We start from the raw sequence: 25,760 nt of genomic DNA on the forward strand, positions 1-25,760 counted from the left end.
CGAGTTCAATTCCACCCTCATCCATCTCCGGGTTTCCTCCCACATTCCAAAAACATGCTAGGTTAATTAGCGACTCCAAATTGTCCATAGGTATGAATGTGAGTGTGAATGGTTGTTTGTCTATATGTGCCCTGTGATTGGCTGGCGACCAGTCCAGGGTGTACCCCGCCTCTCGTCTGAAGACAGCTGGGATAGGCTCCAGCACCCCCGCGACCCTCGTGAGGAAAAGCGGTAGAAAATGAATGAATGAATGAATAATTCCAATGAGGCTGCACGGTGGACGAGTGGTTACCGCACAGGCCACGCAGTGAGGAGACCCACGTTCAATTCCACCCTCGGCCATCTCTTTAAGAAGTTTGCATGTTCTCCCCGTGCATGCATGGATTTTTTCCGGGTACTCCGGTTTCCTCCCACATTCCAAAAACATGCTAGGTTAATTAGCGACTCCAAATTGTCCATAGGTATGAATGTGAGTGTGAATGGTTGTTTGTCTATATGTGCCCTGTGATTGGCTGGCGACCAGTCCAGGGTGTACCCCGCCTCTCGCCCAAAGACAGCTGGGATAGGCTCCAGCACCCCCCGCGACCCTTGTGAGGAAAAAGCGGTAGAAAATGAATGAATGAATGAATGAAATATAAGGTTATGAACTATTATGACCACTAGTTGTCGCCAAAAACACCACCAGCACTCCTCTGTTACAATGCCCATCCCATATACACACACGTACTGTACATTTAATTCCCACGGTTGTTCTAAATGTTCATATCTCCTCAGCTGATCAACAAATCCAGACCAAGGTGCTTTCTCCGTTTGATGACTCGGCGGATAAAAACCCTGTAGTTCGCTCGGTGGTGCTCAAACTCCTGCTGAAGTACAGGTGAGGTGTCAGGGTGGTGAGCATCCCATTATTTAATTCATCAGTCGTGTGAGCAGCGTTCCTATTTGTGCTATGAATTTACAGTTTCGATGAAGTGAAAGAACACCTTCAGGAACACCTGCTGGCTGTCGAGCACTGCAACATTTTAGAGGAGAAGGACAAAACCAAACTCTACTGTCTGTACATGAACTGCATGCAGGTAGTGTGCATCTTTTACACTTTATTTTATTATCAGGATGCGGTTTGTCTGTTTGATTGTTTGATTTGTTTATAAATGCTATGTTCTTGTTTTAAGGATTCCATGTTTGAGAGATTTGAGTTCCGTTCCGATACTGACAGACGGGCGTGTTTGCGGCATGAAAGTGACTTCCTGAGGGAGTTTCTTCTGTCACATAATATGTCGGCTGAAAGGGCTACAGTGGAGAATCTACAGCAGCTAGCAAGAGTCCGAATGGACTTGGATGTGGCAGCGGCCATCATTGGTGCTAGTGAGTAGTTCACGATTCGACAATTTTTGCATGTTGCGTGATTAACCATACTTATGTGTTATCCCAGAACCCCAGGACGGGGGTGAGAGTAAAAACGATGACTTCATGGAGGGGGTGGTCAGGTTGTGCACCAACAGCGGGAACAACTGGTATCGTGTCTACTTGATTCGTAAGATTTGCAGCCAACACGGAGTGGAGTTTGCCATGAATCGTCTCAAAATGGAGAACATGCACTGGCTCTATCCCGAAGAAGTGCTGCAACAGGTTTGATACGTTATTTAGTGCACTATTAATCAGTGATGGCCCTTCAAAAACAAGAAAAAAGTGAATGCATTGTTATTTTCAATGATGTGGGCTGATGTTTGGATGTAGATAAACAGCACCTCCTCTGGTAGTATCCAATATTACATGCAATTTTGCCTCATTGCTTTATAGTGTTTCTCAAATAGTGGGGTGGGGCATGGGGCTTTTTAATGCTAACCTACCAACATGTACACATTTATAGTATTCAACATGCAATTTGACTCCCGAATATGCTTATATTAATAATTATATTCATTCAATCATTTTCTACCGCTTATCCTCACAGGGGTCGCGGGGGTGCTGGAGCCTATCCCAGCTGTCTTCGGGCGAGAGGCGGGGTACACCCTGGACTGGTGGCCAGCCAATCACAGGGCACATATATATAGTCAAACAACCATTCACACTCACATTCATACCTATGGACAATTTGGAGTCGCCAATTAACCTAGCATGTTTTTGGAATGTGGGAGGAAACTGGAGTACCGGTAACCACCAGTCCAGGGTGTACCCCGACTCTCGCCCGAAGACAGCTGGGATAGGCTCCAGCACCCTTGTGTGAATATAATTATATATATAATTATTAATATAAGCATATTTGGGAGTCAAATTGCATGTTGAATACTATAAATGTGTACATGTTGGTAGGTCAGCATTAAAAAGCCCCGTGCCCCACCCCACCATTTGAGAAACACTATAAAGCAATGAGGGTGGCACGGCGGTCGAGTGGTTAGACCTCACAGCTAGGAGACCAGGGTTCAATTCCACCCTCGGCCATCTCTGTGTGGAGTTTGCATGTTCTCCCCGTGCATGCGTGGGTTTTCTCCGGGTACTCCGGTTTCCTCCCACATTCCAAAAACATGCTAGGTTAATTGGCGACTCCAAATTGTCCATAGGTATGAATGTGAGTGTGAATAGTTGTTTGTCTATATGTGCCCTGTGATTGGCTGGCCATCAGTCCAGGGTGTACCCCGCCTCTCGCTTGAAGACAGCTGGGATAGGCTCCAGTACCCGCCGTGACCCTCGTGAGGAAAAGCGGTAGAAAATGAATGAATTAATGAATTGGGGAAATTGCCATTTTTGAAAAGGGTTGAAAATATCCAACTTTCTGTAAGACCTTGAATGCATCCTTGCTGAGTTCTGGTTGGATGAGTGCAAGGAAGGGAGGGGCTTACCTACATGCTTGATACTTGATTGAGTATTCTTCATACAGAGTGAAGAAGCCACCTCAGTTGATCATTATCTCGTGTGTGGAGAAAGCTACAAGACAATCAGAGATGCATGTGCAAAGGCAATTGCAGAGGGACGAATGGACGATATCGATGAGATTTGTCAGGTAACACTTTTTTTTGTGGGAGGAGTGGGGGTCAGGATGTTTTGTTTCTGTTAACTTTTTGCTTTTACGTTCCTTTCGCAGGGCTGCACAATGTCAGCAAACAGGGTGAGTGTGTACCTCCTTTTAGCACTCTACAGAGAAGTTACCATCCTCTACAGAAACACCAATGCCGGTTTACACCCAAAGCCAGAGGTACGGTCCTGAAACATTGTAAAAAGCAGTTTTCAGGCAAGTCATAACTTTAAGCTTTCCTCCCACATTCCATTAAGCTTTACTTTTTCCCAACTTCCAGGATTTCCAAAAACTACTACATTTCATCAAGACTTCCAAGGTGCTTCCCAGCCCACAGGTCAAGGTCTTTGCTGAGGCTCTGGTGGCCAACCGACTCGGGCCGCTGTCGGTCAGTCCCGGGATGACAGGGGACGATTACGTGTCTGTGACGCTGACTGTTCACCTGGCTGCCGTCTTGCTTTGCACGGACCAGACCATCGTAGCGCCTCTGCAGAAGCTGGCGACGACACCTCTTAGCATGCAGGTAAAAAATCACCTTTCTTAATGGTACAGCCATCCATCCGTTTTCTATGCTGCTTATCCTCAATTGGGGCGTGAGGGTATGCTGGAGCTTATCCCAGTTGACTTCGGTCGAGAGGCGGGGTACACCCTGGACTGGTGGCTAGCCAATCACAGGGCACATATAGACAAACAACCATTCACACTCACATTCATACCTATGGACAATTTGGAGTCGCCAATTAATCTAGCATGCATGTTGTTGGAATAATTTGACTTTATTTTAGTTTTAGTGTGTGCGAGATTCATTGTTGTACCCCCCCCCCCCCCCCCCCCCCCCCCCCCCAAGTGCACATTCATTCATTCATTCATTTTCTACTGCTTATCCTCACAAGGGTCATGGGTGTGCTGGAGCCTATCCCAGTTGACTTTGGTCAAGAAGCCGGGTACACCCTGGACTGGTGGCCAGCCAATCACAGGGCACATATAGACAAACAACCATTCACACTCACATTCATACCTATGGACAATTTGGAGTCGCCAATTACTAGCCTAGCATGTTTTTGGAATGTGGGAGGAAACCGGACTACCCGGAGAACACAGAGAGGTCAAAGTGGAGAATCAAACACAATGCTTGTGACGCCAACATGCTGACCACTCGGCTACCGTGCGGCCAAAGTTTTATGTAATCTATTACAATTATTATTTGACACACAATGGAAGCAATAACCGCTAAAGCGATGACCCGATGCAAGTGGGTATCTGGTGCTGCAGCCTCGGTAGCAACTTCCTGGATCGATAAAAATCAGCCATTAGTCCTGAGAAGAATCGATTTATCGCAAGACTAGCAACCGACTGACACTCAAGAGCCTTGGTGTTTACTGGCGAAACGATTGCGGCGCAGATTAGCATGACGATGGATGTAAACAACATTATATATGACATCATTCAGCTATTTTTTATGTTTTTCACTTTAGGCTGCCTTCTTGCCGACCATGCCACAAAACAAGTTAGCAGAGGCGATGCAAGCTCTCCCCTATTTGAGGTGGTACTGTAAGTAACAGAAAACACTCTGATTGGGAATCATGTGACTGTTTAAGATCAATTTAATACCTGCAAATCAAATGACATCATATTTATGTTCATGTTTTAGACTGTGCAAATGGTCACCCGTGTACAGTCGGTGATGTATGTTGTTTTCATTCTATTCTATTTTACACTATCTGGATATCGGTGTGTGTTTTCATATTTCAAATACCCCCCCCCCCCCTTTTTTTTTTTTTTTTGGTGACTAGTGCGGCCAGCCCATGCAAACATATCACTGCCTTGACTGTGGTGTCCTGATTGGTGGCATCGACCACAACCCTGTGGAGAATTTTAAAGTTGTTGAAACAACGTAAGTGTCCTGGTTTTCATTGATCATGTCGACCCGCTACAATTTGTTGGGTTGACTGGGAAGCGTAATCTCAGACCATACAATTCCTATTTCTGCTATTCTGTGGAGCCGAACACTGAAACTATGCTGTTTGGAATACTACATATCAACACAGTGTATTTGAATGTGTCATCTGAATGCCTTATATTAGTATACTTCATTTAAGTGGCCAAGTGGCGTACCTTAGCTGTTATTTATAAGTAATATTTATTTGTTTAATTGCTCATATTGTACTGAGCAGCCAGACCTTTCTCTGTGTTACAGTAGGACGCATTTCTGGTTCTATGGTTATCATTACATTTTTCCTCTTTAACATCAGTGACCACAGAATAGTAAAAAAAGATAACACCGGCCTCACACTAGCCACGTTTACATGGACCCAAATATTCCAATTCCATTCGGTTTATTTGCTCAAATGGAAAGAATGTAACCTTTGTATACACCTCATTCCGAAAGAAAAGTGCCAATGCGAATGAATATATAATCGGATTCACAGGGGTGGAATATTCCTTTCCCCAATCCGATTGAGGTATCTTGTAACCGCTCAATCAGAAAGTTGTCAAGGTGCGTTCTTCTTCCTGGTGTTTTTCTTCTTCTGTTGTTTATTGGCCGTTGTCAAAACAGAAGTGTGGAGTAAGTAAGTTTAGATCATCGGTAATCAAAACAGGGCAGTTTGTGTAAATAGTTGAGAAATCCTGGGGAATATGATTATCATTGATATATGATATCAAAAAGTCATTTATTGATCATTGTTTGGTTCCCTTTCAGAGGTGGCAACACTCAGCAAGGCCACATCCTGGGCGACCCTGGTCGAAGGGACAATGCGGACATGCTGGACAGCAACAATCTTTCTCCTGTTTCCTTCACAATCATCCGCATGCTTACTCACATGGCCATGCTGGTTGGAGCCTCCAAAGAATCCAAGGTAATGGTAATGGTAATGCTAATGGTTTAATTTCATTTGAACATGCATCAGATTACAATTGAATGCATCACATAATCAGTTCACAGTTCCACATGTCCAAAAGGAGTAGGAAGAAGCAAAGCTTATTAAATCCTACCCCTCCATCTGGTACTTTTACAATCAGTAACTGTTACATTTGTTCACTTCCTGCTTTCCTAATATAATTTAAGTTTTTTTTTTTTTATTAATTTTTATTTTGTTTTATTTTTATTTTTACTTTTTTAATTTGTAAAATTTTTATTTTTTTTATTTTTTGTCATGTACAGAAGTACGAAGTGATATGACCATCCAATGACATAATGTGTACCATAGTAAGTGTCAATATAGTGATATATATAGCACATCATGACTGGTTCAAGACTCTTCATCCTTGTATTTAGCAAACATCAACTGCTTGTATTGTTTCTTGAATTGGCTCATCGTTGTGCATTCTGTGTTACTTTTGTTTGTAACATTTGTTCACTTCCTGTTTTCCCAATATAGTTTAATTTTTTTTCATTTCAAATTTTTTTTGTTTTTTATTTTTGTATGTATTTTTTATTTTTTCAATAATTTTTTCTTAATTTTTGCTTATTCTTTTATTTTATTTTATTTTATTTTTTGAGGTGATATGACCATACAATGACATAATTATTATGGAAAGCAGGAAGTGAACAAATGAAACAGTTACTGATTGTAAAAGTACCAGATGGAGGGGTAGGATTTAATAAGCTTTGCTTCTTCCTACTCCTTTTGGACATGTGGAACTGTGAACTGATTATGGGATGCACTCAATTGTAATCTGATGCATGTTCAAATGAAATTACCATTACCATCATGGGTACCATTGTTTGAGTTCCTTACTCAATCCATTCCATAGTTTGATTCCACATACTGAAATGCTATGACTTTTTAACGTAGTCCTAGCATATAAGTGTTTCAGGTGGTGCCACTCACACAAAATGTTCACTTTTGAGCTGATTTGTTGAGTACCTGACTTTGGATTATTTGGACGATCCGTGATGATTTCTATGTTTTGTATCTTGTTTTCACAGGCGGTCGCTTCTATCATCAGGCCACCGGTCACAGACCCAGGGCCTTTTCTCCTTGCTCACCTGCAAAAAGATATAGAGCATCTTGTCAAATGTCTGCAGAAAGGGACAGATGATGCAGTGGGTACTGTTCACCTGCTGCTCAGCAGTCTTCTGGAACCCGAGCAGGAGCAAAACTGTAAGAAAAACCTCATTCTGTATCTGGTTCTCTCTACTTTTTTCTTGATTCTGAAAAAAATGCGGGCTGCATAGTGAAAGAGTGGTTAACGCGCAGGCCTCACAGCTAGGAGACTCGAGTTCAATTCCACCCTCGGCGATCTCTGTGTGGAGTTTGCATGTTCTCCCCGTCGTGCATATGTGGGTTTTCTCCTGAAAATGAATGAATGAATGTAACTTTAACCAGGCTGCATGGTGGTGAGTGGATAATGCGCAGGCCTCACAGCTAGGAAACCCGAGTTCAATTCCACCCTCGGCCATCTAAGTGTGGAGTTTGCATATTCTCCCCGCTGTGCATGTGTGGGTTTTCTCCGGAAAATGAATGAATGAATGTAACTTTAACCAGGCTGCATGGTGGTTGAGTGGTTCGCGCGCAGGCCTCACAGCTAGGAGATCCGAGTTCAATTCCACCCTTGGCCATCTCTGGGTTTTCTCCGGGTACTCCAGTTTCCTCCCACATTCCAAAAACATGCTAGGTTAATTGGCGACTCCAAATTGTCCATAGGTATGAATGTGAGTGTGAATGGTTGTTTGTCTATATGTGCCCTGTGATTGGCTGGCCACCAGTCCAGGGTGTACCCCGCCTCTCGCTCAGCTGGGACAGCTGGGATAGGCTCCAGCACCCACCCCTTGTGAGGATAAGCGGTAGAAAATGAATGAATGAATAAAAGTCACATTGGACTATAAGTTGCCAGATGAGCCTAAAAACTGATAAAAAATGATTTATACTCCAGAATATGGTAACTATCAAATTTTGTACGGCTTTATTTTATCATGGCTGCTGGTTTGTACTTGAAACAAATGAACTGACTGTTTCTGTTCATGCTTTCAGTGAGCGATTACCAGATGCTTTCCACCAAAGAGATGAGAAATGAATGGGAGCTCCAAATGAGCAACTCCATCATGGCTAAATTGACGGTACTGTGCCTTCTTGACGATCATAAACTAGACCCTCTGTGAGACTTAATCTGTGCTTGATCTCTCCCTTACGCCCCCCCTCTCCCATGCAGCACTTGGACAAACAACTGAAAGAAATGAAGATATTCATCCAGACTAACTCTCACAACTCCAACGCCATCACAAGGCTGCTGTGTGACAATCCAGGCTTCTTCTTGACGTCACTTCCGACAGATTCTCCCATCCATACGTCAGCCGTGTGGAGCTGCAGGGAGAAAGTGTCTCTGCTGCACTTGACCCACCTGGTGGAGAAGAGCAAGGGCAAGGACAACCTGCCTGTGTTACGGAGGTTTCTAAAACGGGTCAGTAACTGCTTTGGATCTAGATGGATGAAGCGTTTTCATTCATTCATTCATTTTCTACCGCTTATCCTAACGAGGGTAGCGGGGGATGCTGGAGCCTATCCCAGCTGTTATCGGGCGAGAGGCAGGGTACACCCTGGACTGGTGGCCAGCCAATCACAGGGCACATATAGACAAACAACCATTCACACTCACATTCATACCTATGGATAATTTGGACGCCAATTAACCTAGCATGCATGTTGTTGGAATAATTTTACTTTATCTTAGTTTTATTGTGTGAGAGACACATTGTTGTTCTTTGTATGGAAACTGTAATAGAATTATTCCTGTTTTGTCCCGCCAAGTGCACATTCATTCATTTTATTCCACTTATCCTCACGAGGGCGGGGGTGCTGGAGCCTATCCCAGCTGTCTTCGGGGCGAGAGGCGGGGTACACCCTGGACTGGTGGCCAGCCAATCACAGGGCACATATAGACAGACAACCATTCACACTCACATTCATACCTATGGACAATTTGGAGTCGCTAATTAACCTAGCATGTTTTTGGAATGTGGGAGGAAACCGGAGAACATGCAAACTCCACACAGAGATGTCCGAGGGTGGAATTGAACTCGGGTCTACTAGCTGTGAGGTCTGCGTGCTAACCACTAGATCGCCGTGCAGCCCAGCTCATTAATTTTGTCCACTAAAATGAGTTTTATTGTGTGCGAGATTCATTGCTGTACACCCCACCCCCCCACCCACCCCAAGTGCACATTCATTCATTTTCTTATCCTCACGAGGGTCATTGGTATGCTGGAGCCTATCCCAGCTGTCTTCGAGCGAGAGGCGGGGTACACCCTGGACTGGTGGCCAGCCAATCACAGGGCACATATAGACAAACAACCATTCACACTCACATTCATACCTATGGACAATTTGGAGTCGCTAATTAACCTAGCATGTTTTTGGAATGTGTGAGGAAACCGGAGTACCCGGAGAAAACCCACACATGCACGGGGAGAACATGCAAACTCCACACAGAGATGGCCGAGGGTGGAATCGAACTTGGGTTTCCTAGCTGTGTGGCCTGTGTGATAACCACTCAATTACTGTGCAGCGCCCTATAATTTTGTATATATATATATATATATATATATATATATATATATATATATATGTATATATTTTAATTAATAATATCCATTTTGTTGCATTTTCCCAGGTCAATTTCAATTTCAGTCTGTACAGTACAGATAAATGAATAAATAAATATTATCAGTATCTGTAGTATTTCAAATCAGTGGGGGGGCTGGGTGCATGACAACAAAAAGTAACCACTCGTCTGTTGTTATAATATTATATATATATATATATATATATATATATATATATATTTAAAAAGCTATTAGAAGTACCTTTTTGAAAAGTGTATCTTTTTACGGTAGATATTGAATATGAATCTCGCACACAATAAAACTAAAATAAAGTAAAATTATTCCAACAACATGCATGCTAGGTTAATTGGCGACTCCAAATTGTCCATAGGTATGAATGTGAGTGTGAATGGTTGTTTGTCTATATGTGCCCTGTGATTGGCTGGCCACCAGTCCAGGGTGTACCCCGCCTCTCGCCCGAAGACAGCTGGGATAGGCTCCAGCACCTCCTGCGACCCTCGTGACGATAAGCGGTAGAAAATGAATGAATACTAACAACTTGAGCACTTTATCATTCTAATGTTTGTATCAGGAGGCAGAGCTGCGGCTGGTGAGGCACCTCCCTGACATCCTGACTCTGCAGAAAGAACTTGTCAAGAAGTTTCAAAACCTCAACCAAATTACGTGCGACACCATCGTGGGGTTTCTACACAGCTTGAAAGCAGGTATTGAAACCCAATCTTACCTGTAGCATGATCAAGTGTCGTCTGTCATCCCCCCTACAAGAATGGTACATCCCTGTAGAATGCTTCTAAAGTCTAAATGTAAACCCCAGTGAGATGTGAGTGCATCTTTTAGTTTTTAGACACCCTTCTTAATGACATCATGCCAAATTCACAGTAGATGACACTTTAAACTTCTACCTTCTGTGTAGCTTCGCTAAGAACCTGGTATGAGAAACACATCACCACCTTCTTAACTACATGGAATCAGCTCAGATCCTCTCTGGCAACCAAAGGTAAATCCAAAGCCTCCAAAGTAGCACACTTTCCAGTCTGACCCGAATGTCGTCTGTCAGGTGAGATCAAGCTGCCTGATGAGTTCTGTCAGAAGGACCTTGACACCACCAGTGACCTCAGGGTGCTGTTTCCTCAAGGACAAGGCCTTGGCATGTGCTCTACAGCCCTTGTTAGCTACCTCATCAGCCTGCACAATGGCATGATATACTGTGTGGATAAACACATGGGAGAGGAGACCAGGTGAGGGCGCTCTTTGCTCACTTTTTTGAGGGAAGACACACTGTCAGCCTTAGTATAGGATACTTGGTAATGGTCATGGTTTTATTTCATTTGAACATGCATCAGATTACAATTGAATGCATCCCATAATCAGTTCACAGTTCCACATGTCCAAAAGGAGTAGGAAGAAGCAAAGCTTATTAAATCCTACCCCTCCATCTGGTATTTTTACAATCAGTAACTGTTACATTTGTTCACTTCCTGCTTTCATAATATAATTTAAGTTTTTTTTTTTTGGGGGGGGGGTAAATGTATTAATTTTAATTAATTAAAATTTAAAAAAATAAAAATTAATTATTTTTTATTTTTTTATATTTCTTTTTTTTTGTCATGTACCGAAGTACGAGGTGATATGACCATCCAATGACATAATGTGTACCATAGTAAGTGTCAATATAGTGATATATATAGCACATCATGCCTGGTTCAAGACTCTTCATCCTTGTATTTAGCAAACATCAACTGCTTGTATTGTTTCTTGAATTGGCTCATCATTGTGCATTGTTTGTTACTTTTGTTTGTTTGTAACTGTTACATTTGTTCACTTTTTTATTTTTTCAATAATTTTTTCTTAATTTTTGTTTATTTTTTAAATTTTATTTTATTTAATTTTTTGAGGTGATAGGAAGTGAACAAATGAAACAGTTACTGATTGTAGAAGTAAACTGTATTATGGAAAGCAGGAAGTGAACAAATGAAACAGTTACTGATAGTAAAAGTACCAGATGGAGGGGTAGGATTTAATAAGCTTTGCTTCTTCCTACTCCTTTTGGACATGTGATTATGGGATGCACTCAATTGTAATCTGATGCATGTTCAAATGAAATAAAACCATTACCATTACCATCATGGGTACCATAGTAAGTGTCAATATAGTGATATATATAGCACATCATGACTGGTTCAAGACTCTTCATCCTTGTATTAAGCAAGGATGAAACATCAACTGCTTAGTATTGTATTTTATTCAAAGATGTAGCTATCTCACCATGCCAAGGTAAGAGTCAAGGCGAGAGTTGCTGCCACAACCAACCTGTCTTCCCCTCCCCCCAGCTACAAAGTTAGCCCTGCAGATTTGACGGACCTGCATGTGATCCACTATGAGCTGGAGAGGGATGTGATGCCGATGGTTCTTTCCAACACCCAGTACAGCATCGAGAGGGGCCAGGACACTCTCCATGAATATGATTTGCCCAAGATCCAGATGCAGGTTGTCTCCCGCTTTCTCCTGGGAAAACCGCTGATTTATCTGAAGGTGAGTGCACACAAGGAGGCAAAACGGAAAAAGCAAGACGTTCCATCGACGTATGCTTTTCTTTACATAACTACAGGGAATCCCGACACTCGTGAACAGACACGAACGCAACTATCAGACCATCCTGAAAGACGTCAATAAAAAAGTCAAACAAGTGAGTATTTCAAAGTCATTATAAGGAGGTCAAGTTGCTTACCAACTGTGTGCAAACAGGAAACTCTTCCGTCTCTGACCGTGTTGGATCTGGTGAGGGATCTAAACAACTACAGCGAAGCGTGTGAGGCCCTCTCCACTCTGGAATTGGCCCTCGGTTTCCTCGCCACGGATGGGAGAGACGCTGACATGCAGCTGTCCTCCTACCTGGAGGAGGTGCTGCAGATGGGAAACCAGATTTCTGAGCACATCCTCAAGGTCGGCTGTTTTGAGAAGTTGCTACTCTCTATTGCCTTTTCACCCACTTACCACGCTCTCGTCTTCTTTTGCACGTTGCAGGTGTTGAGGCAGTGCTCTTTAAAGCATTGTGTTGCACTGTGGCAGCTGCTGACCGCTCACAAATCAGAAACGATGCTGATGCTGAAGAAGGTAATGCTTTGCACTAGTTAGTTGAAAGTCCTGCACTGTGATGATGCTACCCCAATTTTTTTAAACAGTTTCCAAGTGGCCAGAAACATTTCAATATTGAACAAAGCAAAATTTGTTCCACTCGACACTCTTTATTGCTCTCTGGTTCTACCATATCTTACTTATTTTGTGGAAATATGGGCTAATAACCCATCTTCACACCTTTTTTGTACTGCAAAAAAGGTCAGTGAGGATAATTCATAATGCCGCCTACAGAGAACATACTAACTCCTTATTTCTAAAATCACAAATACTTCAACTTGCTGATATAATTAATCTTCAAACAGCTAAAATAATGCATAAGGCTAAAAATAACCAATTAGCTAAAAATGTCATCCAATACTTCTCTACAAGAGAGGAGAAATATGATCTCAGGGAAGAACTACATTTGAAACACTTATATGCTAGGACTACGTTAAAAAGCCATAGCATTTCAGTATGTGGCCCTCAAACAACAGTAATGTAACAGTAACCGTTACATTTGTTCACTTCCTGCTTTCCATAATACAGTTTACTTTTAAAATCAGTAACTGTTTCATTTGTTCACTTCCTGCTTTCCATAATAATTATGTCATTGTATGGTCATATCACCTCAAAAAATAAAATAAAATAAAAAAATTAACAAAAATTAAGAAAAAAATATTGAAAAAGTAAAATAAATAAAAATAAAACTATATTAGGAAAACAGGACGTGAATAAATGTAACAGTTACAAACAAACAAAAGTAACAAACAATGCACAACGATGAGCCAATTCAAGAAACAATACAAGCAGTTGATGTTTGCTAAATACAAGGATGAAGAGTCTTGAACCAGTCATGATGTGCTATATATATCACTATATTGACACTTACTATGGTACACATTATGTCATTGTATGGTCATATCACCTCGTACTTTGGTACATGACAAAAAATAAAAAATAAAAAAAATAAAATAAAAATGTACATACAAATACACATAAAAGAACAAAAAAATTTAAATTATATTAGGAAAGCAGGAAGTGAACAAATGTAACCGTTACTGATTGTAAAAGTACCAGATGGAGGGGTAGGATTTAATAAGCTTTGCTTCTTCCTACTCCTTTTGGACATGTGGAACTGTGAACTGATTATGGGATGCATTCAATTGTAATCTGATGCATGTTCAAATGAAATTAAACCTCTACCATTACCAAGTGTCAGATTAGAAGCTCTACAATTTCACACTTCTTTCCAATTCAATTCCCCCAGGATCCTTTCGTCGGAGTCTGTCCTGACTACCAGAAGGACCTGGGTGAGAATGAGCGCCATCTGCTGACTGCTTTCTGTCATGAGAGCAGCACTGACACGTTCCTGCTGGAGATGCACGAGTTCCTAATCCTGGTGTTGAAGAATCCCAAAGCACCGGATACCTACAAGCCATTTTGGACGTAAGCCATTTTATTACCTCCTCCAAGCACACACACACACACACACACACCGAGTGGGGAAAAATAGTCCTAATTTAAGCATGTTCGAGGTATAGTGTCCCCACTTTTTTGAGTTAAAGACCCTGTTTGTGTCTCTTAAAAGCCTGAAGGAATCACTGCAGGCTTACATGATGCTCAAGGACTTGGACTTTCCGCCTCACCTGGACCAGCACTTCCCGGACAATATCCGCCTTTGTCACTGTGTCGAAACCTGGAAGTTCATCAACTCCATCAAAAAAGAGTGCAGTCGGCGTCAAATAGGATGAGAGGACGTGGCCCTCTTTGTAAGGTTTCTGCATGCTCACATTGATCACAGTCCAAACTAGTTGACGGACATCTTGACATATCATATAAGATTTTCTGTTATTTTCTTCTTGTATTCTCTTCAGCTGTACTCCACAATATGTACTGTATGTGATGCTCCATGTACTCCATGATTCCTTCAAGTTGCACAAGTTGCCTGTTGTAGTTTCAGCCTCTTCCTGATGTGCCTGAAGACACAATTCTTAAATATCACTTGCCAGGTTTGTAACTTGAAACTTTTCTGTTTGTGAATACAATCCTATCATACTTGACCTCATGTGTAATCTTTATTTGGTGCAGTGGCAGATAAAGTTTAAAGAAGTTTAAAGAAATAAGGAAAGGACTGGTAGGTTTACCCCGGCTTGAAATACCGGTTGTGGGTTCATGCTGGCGCTGTGTGGTGCAGCTCCGTCTCTGCAAGGCACAACGGAAAAACGGAAAAAATCCGTTTTGGGTCTTTTTTTTTTTCCAGACGCCGGAGCGCTCTCTGGTCAAGCTGTGGGTTTCCGCAGCTCGCCGCTGCATCTACCGGAATCAGTGTGAGTGTGAGGCAAGCCGGACTGGATCAGGACTTGAGCCACAGTGGATTCAGTGTGAGCCTGGGGTTAAAATATTCACCAAGCACTTCTCCACTGTATTTTCTATGGGGCATTCTATTTTTTTTTAATTAGTCAATATTTTCCTCTCATTTATTTATTTATTAAACATTTTTTATTTATAATTTTTTATTATTATTTCTTTTTTTAATTATTTTTTCTTTCTCAAAACCACACCATTCAGGTAAAAAAAAAACCCTGTGATATGTAGACACTCCTAATCAAAATAAGAATAAGATGAGAAATTGCAAGAATTTTAGGAGGTTTAAAGGTTCAAAAATGAAACATTTTTTTTCAGTAATTTATTGCAAATGTGAAGTTCAAAGTGAAATCAGCTGATCCAAAATTTAAGTCAACATTCATTCATTTTCTACCTCTTCGTCACGGGCATGCTGGAGCCTATGCCAGCTGTCTTCGGGCAAGAGGCGGAGTAGGAAGAAGCACAGCTTATCAAATCCTACCCCTCCATCTGGTACTTTTACAATCAGTAACTGTTACATTTGTTCACTTCCTGCTTTCCTACTTGACTTTACTTGACTTTACTTTTACTTTACTATTTTACTTTACTTCACACGTTATTTTACTTTGCTTTGCTTACTTTACTTTGCTTTACTTTACTTTACACCCCTATTTTGCTTTACTTTACCTTTATTTACACGCTATTTTGCTTTGCTTTACTTTACTTGACACACTATTTTACTTTACTTTACTCACTATTTGATTTGCTTTACTTTACACGCTATTTACTTTACTTTACTTTACTATTTGATTTACTTTACTTTACTTTACACACTATTTGATGTACTTTACTTTACTTTACTTTACTCACTATTTGATTTGCTTTACTTTACACGCTATTTACTTTACTGTACTTTACTATTTGATTTGCTTTACTTGACTTGACTTTACACACTATTTGCTTTGCTTACTTTACTTTACTTTACTTTACCTTACGAGGTGATGTGACCATCCAATGCCATAATGTGTACCATAGTAAGTGTCAATATAGTGATATATATAGCACATCATGACTGGTTCAAGACTCTTCATCCTTGTATTTAGCAAACATCAACTGCTTGTATTGTTTCTTGAATTGGCTCATCGTTGTGCATTGTTTGAGGTCCTTACTCAATCCCTATGAACGACTATTCCCATGTTGGAGCAAGTCAGTAGTGTCAAATAAGTAAACTAAGTACGGCATTTGAGCCTTTTGTCAAGCACATGCTATTAAGTATGTTGATTCTTCATTCAGCGCTGCGTTCACTGTCGCCCCCAAGATGCATTCATTGCCAGCAGAGACGACGTCACTCTCCACCTTGACTTTTCACCTCTCTATTCCCCGATGCCCGCCGCCCCTCGACGAGGGAGACGCTTCATCTGCCTCCAACTAAGCTCTCCTGCGGTCGCCGCACCATAGCGGTGTTCGATTTCACTGCACCTCTTTTCCCGGCCCCCAGCACAAATACACAACACCATCTCCGGTTGCACTTAATAATATTTATCCTTGCTTTTAATTCCACAGATATGGATTCTGGAGTGGAGTACAGTGGCAGGCAGACAAAGCGCAGCGACCTCCAGCCCCCCCGGCCTTGGCCTGTGTGAACCTGAGACAATTGGCATTCTCTTTGGCAAAATGGGGGCAAAATAAGCAACGTCGCCATTAAGAGGTCCGAGAAACCGAGAAACGCAGGGCTGTATATTTGTCCTTGTGGTGAGTGCACTGCAACGTTGTAGTGAAATGCGAAACCAGCCACAATACACATTTGGTGCTCGCTGTTTCCATGATTGAATGCAGCTTTTTTGTTTCCTTTTTCACCTCCACAAAATGGAAAGCTAAAATAATTTCACCACCGTAAAATCAAGTAGGGCTGTGTTTTTAGTAAGCATGTTTTTGGGGGGCAATAAATAAATAAATAAATGCTTTATTTTTTGTACATACAATAAAAGTAAAATAAAGTAAAACTACTCAACTAGCCGTAAAAGTGGGTCAATCCACTTGGCTGACTGTGTCTGAAATATGCCCATCTTTACTGTTTTTATGTATTAACAGCTACAAATGCAATTTCTTTACTGTTACTTTATTTTTATAACTACAGTTTGCGATTGTCACCTTCTCCTGCTTGAAATCCCAACTTTGGTTTGACTTTTTAGGGAGATTTAGAACACTTTGGTCAAACCCCTAATTTTTGTTACAATTTGGTCTCAAAGTTAGATTGTAGGAAGTTGAAATAGTTGGGCAAGAAACAACATTTTTACGAGAATCAAGTCAAAATATGTAGTGAGTAAAAAAAAAGATAATATTACAAGAAGCAAACAAAGTAAAGTTGTAATTGTAGGAAATTTATTTAGAAAAGTTAGAATATATTTATTTTATTTATATGAAAATATAAATAGAAAATATACATTTACATATATATATGAATATATATATATATATATATGAAAAATATATAAATATAATATATTTATGTTAAAAATAAAATACTACAAAAAGAACATTTATGAATACAGTTAAGTCTCGTTATATCGATATCGGTTATAACGAATTACTGCTTATTACGATACTATTTTCATTTCCCGGCAAATTTCTAGTCTTTTATGATATAATTAGTTCCGTTAGTACGATACCCGGTTATTATGATAATCCGGTTACTACGATGCCCTTTTCATCTCCCGCCAGCCAATTTGGTCTGCTTACATCGATACAAAAGCAGCTTAAATCAATCTTTGCTTAAGGATTTCAATACCAAAAAAGAACACGGCGAACGGCTGCTTCCAGTCAACTTTATTTTTCACACTTCCACCACCAGAGCACAGCACACACACCGATTCCCGCACTTCCTGGTTCACAGGTCATGCTCAACCCGCCCCACATAGCTGACCAAACACATGCCTGCAACAGAAGAACCAACTGACATAGCATACACACCTATTCCAACGAAGACACAAGCGTACAAATACTACATGTATTTCATTGTGTTGTATTCAGATATCTTTTTATTCTATACACACGAGAGAAACCACGAACGCAGTTGGTTCTTGAGCGTGACCTGTGAACCAGGAAGTGCGGGAATCGGTGTGTGTGCTGTGCTCTGGTGGTGGAAGTGTGAAAAATAAAGTTGACTGGAAGCAGCCGTTTGCCGTGTTCCTTTTTGGTATTGAAATCCTTAAGCAAAGATTGATTTACCTGCTCGACATTGTTCTATACTATAGAACAATGTCGAGTGCATTATTGCCCACTTTTAATGCAGTTCGGCACAGGATCGGATATATCGACAGTCCGGTTATATCGATATTTTTTCCGACTCCCAACAATATCGATATAACGAGACTTTACTGTATTATTTAAGAAGAAAGTTAAACTAACAAAAAATGTGTTGTGTGTGTGTGGGGGGGGGGGAATGGTTGTTTGTCTATATGTGCCCTGTGATTGGCTGGCCACCAGTCCAGGGTGTACCCCGCCTCTCGCCTGAAGACAGCTGGGATAGGCTCCAGCACTCAGCCTTGCGACCCTTGTGAGGATAAGCGGTAGAAAATAAATGAATGAATGAATGTAACTTAAACCAGGCTGCACGGTGGGGGAGCGGTTAGCGTGCAGGCCTCACAACTAGGAGACCCAAGTTCAATTCCACCCTCTGCCATCTCTGGGTTTTCTCCCGGTACTCCGGTTTCCTCTCACATTCCAAAAACATGCTAGGTTAATTGGCGACTCCACATTGTCCATAGGTATGAATGTGAGTGTGAATGGTTGTTTGTCTATATGTGCCCTGTGATTGGCTGGCCACCAGTCCAGGGTGTACCCCGCCAGATGGGATAGGCTCCAGCACCCCCGAGATCCTTGTGAGGATAAGCGATAGAGAATGAATGAATGTAAATATTCATATTCAAAGATGATGTGGTATTCTACACTGACCACTAGGTGTCACTAACAAGACAAGACTATATTATGTCTTATTTTTTCTTCTTCTGGCTAATAGGTGTGTTATTTAATGTCAAGGTGTGTGTATATATATGCCTTTATTTTATCTCCACTTCCCTTTCTAGTTTAGATCCCCTCTTATTTTCTCTTTCACTTTCTTTTGTACCTCATTTTCCTGTCTTCCTCTGGTCCACACCTGTTTCCAATTCCCACGTCTCCTATTTAAGTTCAGGTGTGCGTTGTTGGCTCCTTGATTGACTTTTGTCCTCAGTTTGACGTGTAGTCACGGACTAGTTGGCTTCTTCCCTGCTGGAATACCGACCTTAAAACCATGTTCCTGTTCTGCATCCTGGGGGTCACGACCATTCCGACGCCAGCCCGTAACACTGGAACCAATAAAAGGTGATAAATGAGGGATTACCGTAAGTAGGACTGCATGCGGAATACATTTGTGGAACGTATGACACTTCTAAACTGGACTCTTTTTTTAAATATGCTGCGGAAATGTTTCTGTCTTTGAAAAATAGCTTGTTTACGCTAGCTTGTAATGGCTTTCCAAAGTGTATACATAAAGCTTGCACCATCAGCTAAAGGCTAATTGCAGTGTATCTAGAATTACATGATATTTAGCTGGTGATAACAGGAGAGTCACATGGAATGAAGGGTTATTAATGGGCCTGCTGACTAAAATGGATGTTGCTGGAACATTGTGGAGTCAATCTGTTTCATCTCTGCTTTTGTCTTTGGCTGCCAAACAATATTTAAACTCTTTTTAGATCACCTCAGAATCTGCTTCTTATGAGAGGTTCATGTTTGTCGTCAATGTTAGTTATATTTAATTCATTCATTCATTTTCTGCTGTTTATCCTCACGAGGGTCGCGGGAGGTGCTGGAGCCTATCCCAGCTGTCTTCAGGGCGAGAGACTGGGTACACCCTGGACTGGTGGCCAGCCAATCACAGGGCACATATAGACAAACAACCATTCACACTCACATTCATACCTATGGACAATTTGGAGTCGCTAATTAACCTAGCATGTTTTTGGAATGTGGGAGGAAACCGGAGTAACCGGGAGCGGAGAAAACCCACGCATGCACGGGGAGAACATACAAATAGAGATGGCCGAGAGTGGAATTGAACTCGTGTCTCCTAGCTGTGAGGTCTGCGCGCTAACCACTCACCCACCGTGTAGCCCACACTTTGTCTTATCTTCCTTATTTCTACTATATTGGGTAAGTGAGTGTAAAGGTGATCATATAGGGGTGTTACTTTGTGTGGAGGTCTCTAATAATGTTCATTCATTCATTCATTTTCTACCGCTTTTTCCTCACGAGGGTCGCGGGGGGGTCTCAGACATGGCAGAGTGTGGGATTGAACTCGGGTCTCCTAGCTGTGAGGTCTGCGTGCTAACCACTCGACCGCCGTGCAGCCCACACTTTCTTATTTTCTTTCATTATTTCTACTATATTGATTAAGTGAGCTTAAAAGTGATCATATAGGGGTGCTCAACTCTCTTCGGGCGAGAGGCGGGGTACACCCTGGATTGGTCGCCAGCTAATGGACAAATTGGAGTCGCTAATTAACCTAGCATGTTTTTGGAATATGGGAAGAAAACGGGCGTATCCGGAGAAAACCCACACATGCACGGGGAGAAAATGCAAACTCCACACAGAGGGTGGGATTGAACTCGGGTCTCCTAGCTGTGAGGTCTGCGTGCTAACCACGCTACTGCCGTGCAGCCCACACTTTATTTTCTTCATCTAATTCTTCTAATTATTTCTACTATATTGAGTAAGTGAGCTTAAAAGTGATCATATAGGGGTGTTACTTTATGTGTGGAGGTCTCTAATGTTTAAAAAATATATATTTAGAAAGTTGTAAACAGGTTTTCTATGGTCTAACTATGAAAATATTCATTCATTTTCTACCGCTTATCCTCACAAGGGTCGCGGGGGGGTTGGGTCACAGAGATGGCCGAGGGTGGCATTGAGCTCGGGTCTCATAGCTGTGAGGTCTGCGCGCTAATCACTCTACCACCATGCAGCCCACACTAATTTTCTTTAATTATTTCTTCTTTGAGTAGTAGTTTCTACTACTATGAGTGTAGAGTGAGTGTAAAGGCGATTATATAGGGGTGCTACTTTATGTGTGGAGGTCTCTGCTCTTTATTAATATTAAATCCTACTTTGCATTCAAGTAGCATATTTTACTTGGTGCTAATGACTCCTATTTGTTTACCACTTCCCCCTCACAGATTCGAGTATCCTTATTGGGATTGGAAGCAGATGGAAAAAGGTTGTGGTGATTGTGTCCCGCGAGCTGAATGGACTTTTATCACTTGTGACGGGACTCCCTGGAAGTAAGCCGTTAATCGTGTCCGGGCCGAGGGGAGAGAAGAGCGAAGGAGGCGTGGGGGGGCGATAAGCCGGGATGACCTCCGGCCGCTACAGATAACGCAAAGCCATCTCCTCACTGCTGAGGCGACCAAGGTCAGACGAGAGAATTTTTTTTTTTTTTTGAAGTAGATCATCATAAGCTGTGATTCCATATGCTAATTATTACCGTAGCATCTTTGTAAACAGAAGAATGACCAATTCCTGGCTATTGATGGATAGCATCGGATGACAGGGATACTAATTTCGGTCTTGTTGGCGTTCGCCTCATAGCCATCAAGAATTGACCCCAACGACCTTGAGAGTCAGGCCGACTGTCTCAGAATTTGACACATCTCCAAAAAATATGATGATCCGTGTTTGTCTTTATCAGAACCCCAATAGTAAATCTGTCACTAGGCAACATGGAAGGGAAGGAATCTTCTCTGGGTGGGGGTGGGGGGGTCAAATGGGTTCTTAATGTTTTTGGTTTTGAACTTGTAGATCAGCCGTGGCGTGGTTCTGCTTTGCATCAGCGTGTGATGACTTGGACTTTGATGACCGCCCCCACCCTCTCCGTGTCTTCCCTGGGGATAAACAGATGATGACTTCATGTCAGGGAGGGCTGTAATCAGCTGTCCCGAGATGATGTCAATCATTTTGTTTGGTTTATGTCAGAGACAGGCACGGGACGGGGGGGGGTCCAAACCTTTTGGTCAATCCTAAAAAAAAATGACAGCAAACGTATGTCCTTCCTTCTAGATGCTTCCCATCGCCTCCAGTTATCGAACAATGAACAGTGACGCCATCTGATGATGTCATACGTTGGAAATGATCTATGGGTTGTTTTTGACTGTCTTTTGTCTTTTGGATATTTTTCCTGGCCTTCACAATAACCCTGTCGGTGGTCTTCCTGCTCCTCATTATGTTCCTCACATTGGAAAGCCAAAGCTGAAATCTCTGAGATAGCTTTTTGTTGCCTTCCTGTAAACCGCCATGTTGAATAATCTTAATTTTCCGGTAATTTGACCACTAATTTGAGGACCCCATGTTGCCCATTTTCACAAAAGATTCATTTTGTGCTTCAAATAACCAATGCCAGGTAGATATAGGTATTCAAATCAACAAAATGACATTATAGTAGAATCAGCTTTGTGCTTTACTTTTTATACCCCATTTTTGCTGGTTTTGTTTTTTCCAACTGTTTCAATTTTCTTTGTACATAACCTTTGTAAATGTTCTTTTCGCAACGTTAGGACTTAATTGACATCATATAATGCTAGGCGTTCACTGGGCCGGTGCCAGTTGGCGCCAGTTCGCGCCAGTTTGTGCCAAAGATGATGTGATTGCCGCGTAGTGGAGTCGTGGTTGTGGTGCCAAATTAATGTTCACTCAGCCTTATTGCTGTTATTTATATTAGTGCAACTTGGCTCGTGCCATTACATTCCAGTGGATTCCAATAGGGGGATTGTTTGCGACATTTGGTTCCACTTGGTGGACACTTGGTATCGGCGTGACAAAGATTTTAAACATTTTTGAAAATTTCTTGCCGCCAAACACAATTTACGGGCCACCACGAGCCAGTTGAGAGGCAGTTTGAGCCACTGCACGCCAGTAGGCACCATATTGGCGACACTTGGCGCCACAGCAAATTGCTTTGGCGCCAGTTCGCTCCAAAGATTATGTGATTGGCGCGTAGTGGCTTGCTGTGGCACCGAATTAATGTTCACTCTGCCTTATTGCATAACGGCCTCATTGCTGTTATTCCGTTATTTGGCTCGCGCCATTACATTCCAGTGGATTCCAATAGGGGGATTGTTTTTTACGACATTTGGTTCCACTTGGTGAACAGTTTGTATCAACGCGGCAAATATTTTAAACATTTTTGAAATTTTCTTGCTGCCAAACTAAATTTTTGACTCAGTTACGGGCCACCACGAGCCAGTTGAGAGACAGTTTGAGCCACTGCATGCCACTAGGCACCATATTGGCGACACCAGGCACCACAGTAAATTGCTTTGGTGCCAGTTCGTGCCAAAGATTGTGATTGGCGCGTAGTGGCTCGCTGTGGCGCCGAATTAATGTTCGCTTGGCATTATTGCATAGCGGCCTCATTGCTGTTATTCTGTTATTTATATTGCTGCAACTTGGCTCGTGCCATTACATTCCAGTGGATTCCAATAGCGGGATTGTTTGCGACATTTGGTTCCACTTGGTGGACACTTATTTTACAAATATTTTAAACATTTTTGAAATTTTCTTGCTGCCAAACTAAATTTTTGACTCAGTTACGGGCCACCACGAGCCAGTTGAGAGACAGTTTGAGCCACTGCATGCCACTAGGCACCATATTGGCGACACCAGGCACCACAGTAAATTGCTTTGGTGCCAGTTCGTGCCAAAGATTGTGATTGGCGCGTAGTGGCTCGCTGTGGCGCCGAATTAATGTTCGCTTGGCATTATTGCATAGCGGCCTCATTGCTGTTATTCTGTTATTTATATTGCTGCAACTTGGCTCGTGCCATTACATTCCAGTGGATTCCAATAGCGGGATTGTTTGCGACATTTGGTTCCACTTGGTGGACACTTATTTTACAAATATTTTAAACATTTTTGAAATTTTCTTGCTGCCAAACTAAATTTTTGCCGCTGTTACGGGCCACCACGAGCCAGTTGAGAGGCAGTTTGAGCCACTGCACGCCACTAGACGCCATATTGGTGCCACTAAGTGCCACAGCAAATTGCATTGGCGCGAACTGGCACCAACTGGCGCCAGCCCAGTGGACTGTTAGCATAAAAGTGAGACATCATTTTAAGAACATCCGCATTTGTCTGAAGGTGCGACCGTTCCCGATCTTTCCCAACTGGCGTGTCGTATTCCCGTAAGTGAGCTTCTATTAACAAACACAAAAAAAAAAGAGTAGCAGCGGTCAGGGATTTGGAAATGTTGTCGACTCCGAGGAAGCCCGGCGGAGCCTTCTGACGCTCCGCTGATGGACTGTTTGCTTGGACGGGCGCTCCCGCCATTGAGAGGTGATGACGGCCGAAAGGGAAGTTGTCCGTCAGAGCCGGGGGCCGGTGTTGCCGGTGTCTAGCAGGTGTGAAGGTGTCACCGCCTTTAACGTCTCGGTCATGTGGAGCAGCCGAGGGGGGGGGGGTCGTCTTTGTGTGTATCTGTATCCGGATGGCGGGATAAATCTCAGAGGGAGGAAACTGCGTATCCCTTCTTTCAGTTTTTCGGTGAATCTGTCAACGCTGCAGCTCGTCAGGGCCTCAGCGCTTCGTTATGAGGAACTGATATGTCAGCTCGATTCTGTGAAGTGAAGATGCATGGATGGAAAGACCAAGGAAGTGAAGTTACCCTCAACTCTGATTTCCCACCCTGACTGCAATGATGGCGGCTTTATTGCTTTATTGTCCAACTCTGATGTGTTTATATTATGTCTGATTATATGTAAACTGTTTTTTTCTACAGTAAATCTCCACTTCCGGCATAGAAAACTGATGGATGGATGTCCACTTCCTGCCTGATTAGAAAGTGACACACTGGATAGATTTACTCCATAGACTTTGTCTCCAATCCATCGACGACTCACACAGGTACTCACACAAAGTTGCCATTTTAAACCTTTAAACCTTGAAAATCCAACTGTAATGGTTTAATTTCATTTGAACATGCATCAGATTACAAATGAATGCATCCCATAATCAGTTCACAGTTCCACATGTCCAAAAGGAGTAGGAAGAAGCAAAGCTTATTAAATCCTACCCCTCCATCTGGTACTTTTACAATCAGTAACTTACATTTGTTCACTTCCTGCTTTCCTAATATAGTTTAAATATTTTATTTTATTTTATTTTTAATTAACATTTTAACCAGAAATAAATGCCTGTTCTGGTGATCAGCTCTGGTGCTTGACTTACAGAACAATTACTGACACCTAGTGGCCAATGTGCAAAATTACATTCACAATTCCAATGCTGCTTATGCCTTGTAGTTGGGATTTTATGTTTTGAAATGCCTGATTTAGGTCATGAATAAGAACAATTTGCTTAAATGTGCATATTTGTTTTACTGATAATAGGCTGTATTTAAACATGAAACAGCGATCATTTATTAATAGTTTTTTTAAAAATCACGATTGAAAAGGCACAATGTTTGATGTAGTGAGGAACAACTGTACATCCATTGTTATGTACCAAAGTACGAGGTGATATGACCATCCAATGACATAATGTGTCAATATAGTGATATATATAGCACATCATGACTGGTTCAAGACTCTTCATCCTTGTATTTAGCAAACATCAACTGCTTGTATTGTTTCTTGAATTGGCTCATCGTTGTGCATTGTTTGAGTTCCTTACTCAATCCATTCCATAGTTTGA

At 41.9% G+C, this 25,760-nt stretch overlaps 1 protein-coding gene and 1 long non-coding RNA gene across 7 annotated transcripts in view; both read left to right on the plus strand.

Annotated features, from left to right (window-relative positions):
* rnf213a (ring finger protein 213a) overlaps nucleotides 1-15,306 on the plus strand; it is a 50,699-nt gene extending 35,393 nt beyond the window's left edge. For 4 of the 6 annotated variants that reach the window (XM_058049219.1, XM_058049218.1, XM_058049217.1 and 1 more), the window contains 23 exons: nucleotides 775-877; nucleotides 962-1,076; nucleotides 1,173-1,365; nucleotides 1,433-1,629; nucleotides 2,879-3,001; nucleotides 3,083-3,193; nucleotides 3,294-3,536; nucleotides 4,489-4,564; nucleotides 4,665-4,699; nucleotides 4,807-4,907; nucleotides 5,715-5,871; nucleotides 6,945-7,119; nucleotides 7,990-8,075; nucleotides 8,168-8,416; nucleotides 10,150-10,282; nucleotides 10,492-10,575; nucleotides 10,636-10,816; nucleotides 11,909-12,110; nucleotides 12,187-12,264; nucleotides 12,324-12,521; nucleotides 12,603-12,692; nucleotides 13,963-14,141; nucleotides 14,284-14,755. In XM_058049219.1, the coding sequence (XP_057905202.1) occupies nucleotides 775-877; nucleotides 962-1,076; nucleotides 1,173-1,365; nucleotides 1,433-1,629; nucleotides 2,879-3,001; nucleotides 3,083-3,193; nucleotides 3,294-3,536; nucleotides 4,489-4,564; nucleotides 4,665-4,699; nucleotides 4,807-4,907; nucleotides 5,715-5,871; nucleotides 6,945-7,119; nucleotides 7,990-8,075; nucleotides 8,168-8,416; nucleotides 10,150-10,282; nucleotides 10,492-10,575; nucleotides 10,636-10,816; nucleotides 11,909-12,110; nucleotides 12,187-12,264; nucleotides 12,324-12,521; nucleotides 12,603-12,692; nucleotides 13,963-14,141; nucleotides 14,284-14,446 (3,272 nt within the window). In that variant the 3' untranslated portion in view covers nucleotides 14,447-14,755. Of the gene's footprint in view, nucleotides 1-774; nucleotides 878-961; nucleotides 1,077-1,172; nucleotides 1,366-1,432; nucleotides 1,630-2,878; nucleotides 3,002-3,082; nucleotides 3,194-3,293; nucleotides 3,537-4,488; nucleotides 4,565-4,664; nucleotides 4,700-4,806; nucleotides 4,908-5,714; nucleotides 5,872-6,944; nucleotides 7,120-7,989; nucleotides 8,076-8,167; nucleotides 8,417-10,149; nucleotides 10,283-10,491; nucleotides 10,576-10,635; nucleotides 10,817-11,908; nucleotides 12,111-12,186; nucleotides 12,265-12,323; nucleotides 12,522-12,602; nucleotides 12,693-13,962; nucleotides 14,142-14,283; nucleotides 14,756-14,783 lie in introns of those variants that run through there. The other 2 variants (XR_009119567.1, XM_058049220.1) reach the window with 2 other exon arrangements.
* A 3,460-nt stretch (nucleotides 15,307-18,766) lies between these two features.
* LOC131103022 (uncharacterized) overlaps nucleotides 18,767-25,760 on the plus strand; it is a 34,455-nt gene continuing 27,461 nt past the window's right edge. The window contains exons 1-3 of the long non-coding RNA XR_009119535.1: nucleotides 18,767-19,400; nucleotides 21,254-21,488; nucleotides 24,847-24,971. This is a non-coding gene — a long non-coding RNA (uncharacterized LOC131103022). The remainder of the gene's footprint in view (nucleotides 19,401-21,253; nucleotides 21,489-24,846; nucleotides 24,972-25,760) is intronic.

This window comes from Doryrhamphus excisus, chromosome 15 (assembly GCF_030265055.1).
Source record: "Doryrhamphus excisus isolate RoL2022-K1 chromosome 15, RoL_Dexc_1.0, whole genome shotgun sequence".
NCBI lineage: Eukaryota > Metazoa > Chordata > Actinopteri > Syngnathiformes > Syngnathidae > Doryrhamphus > Doryrhamphus excisus.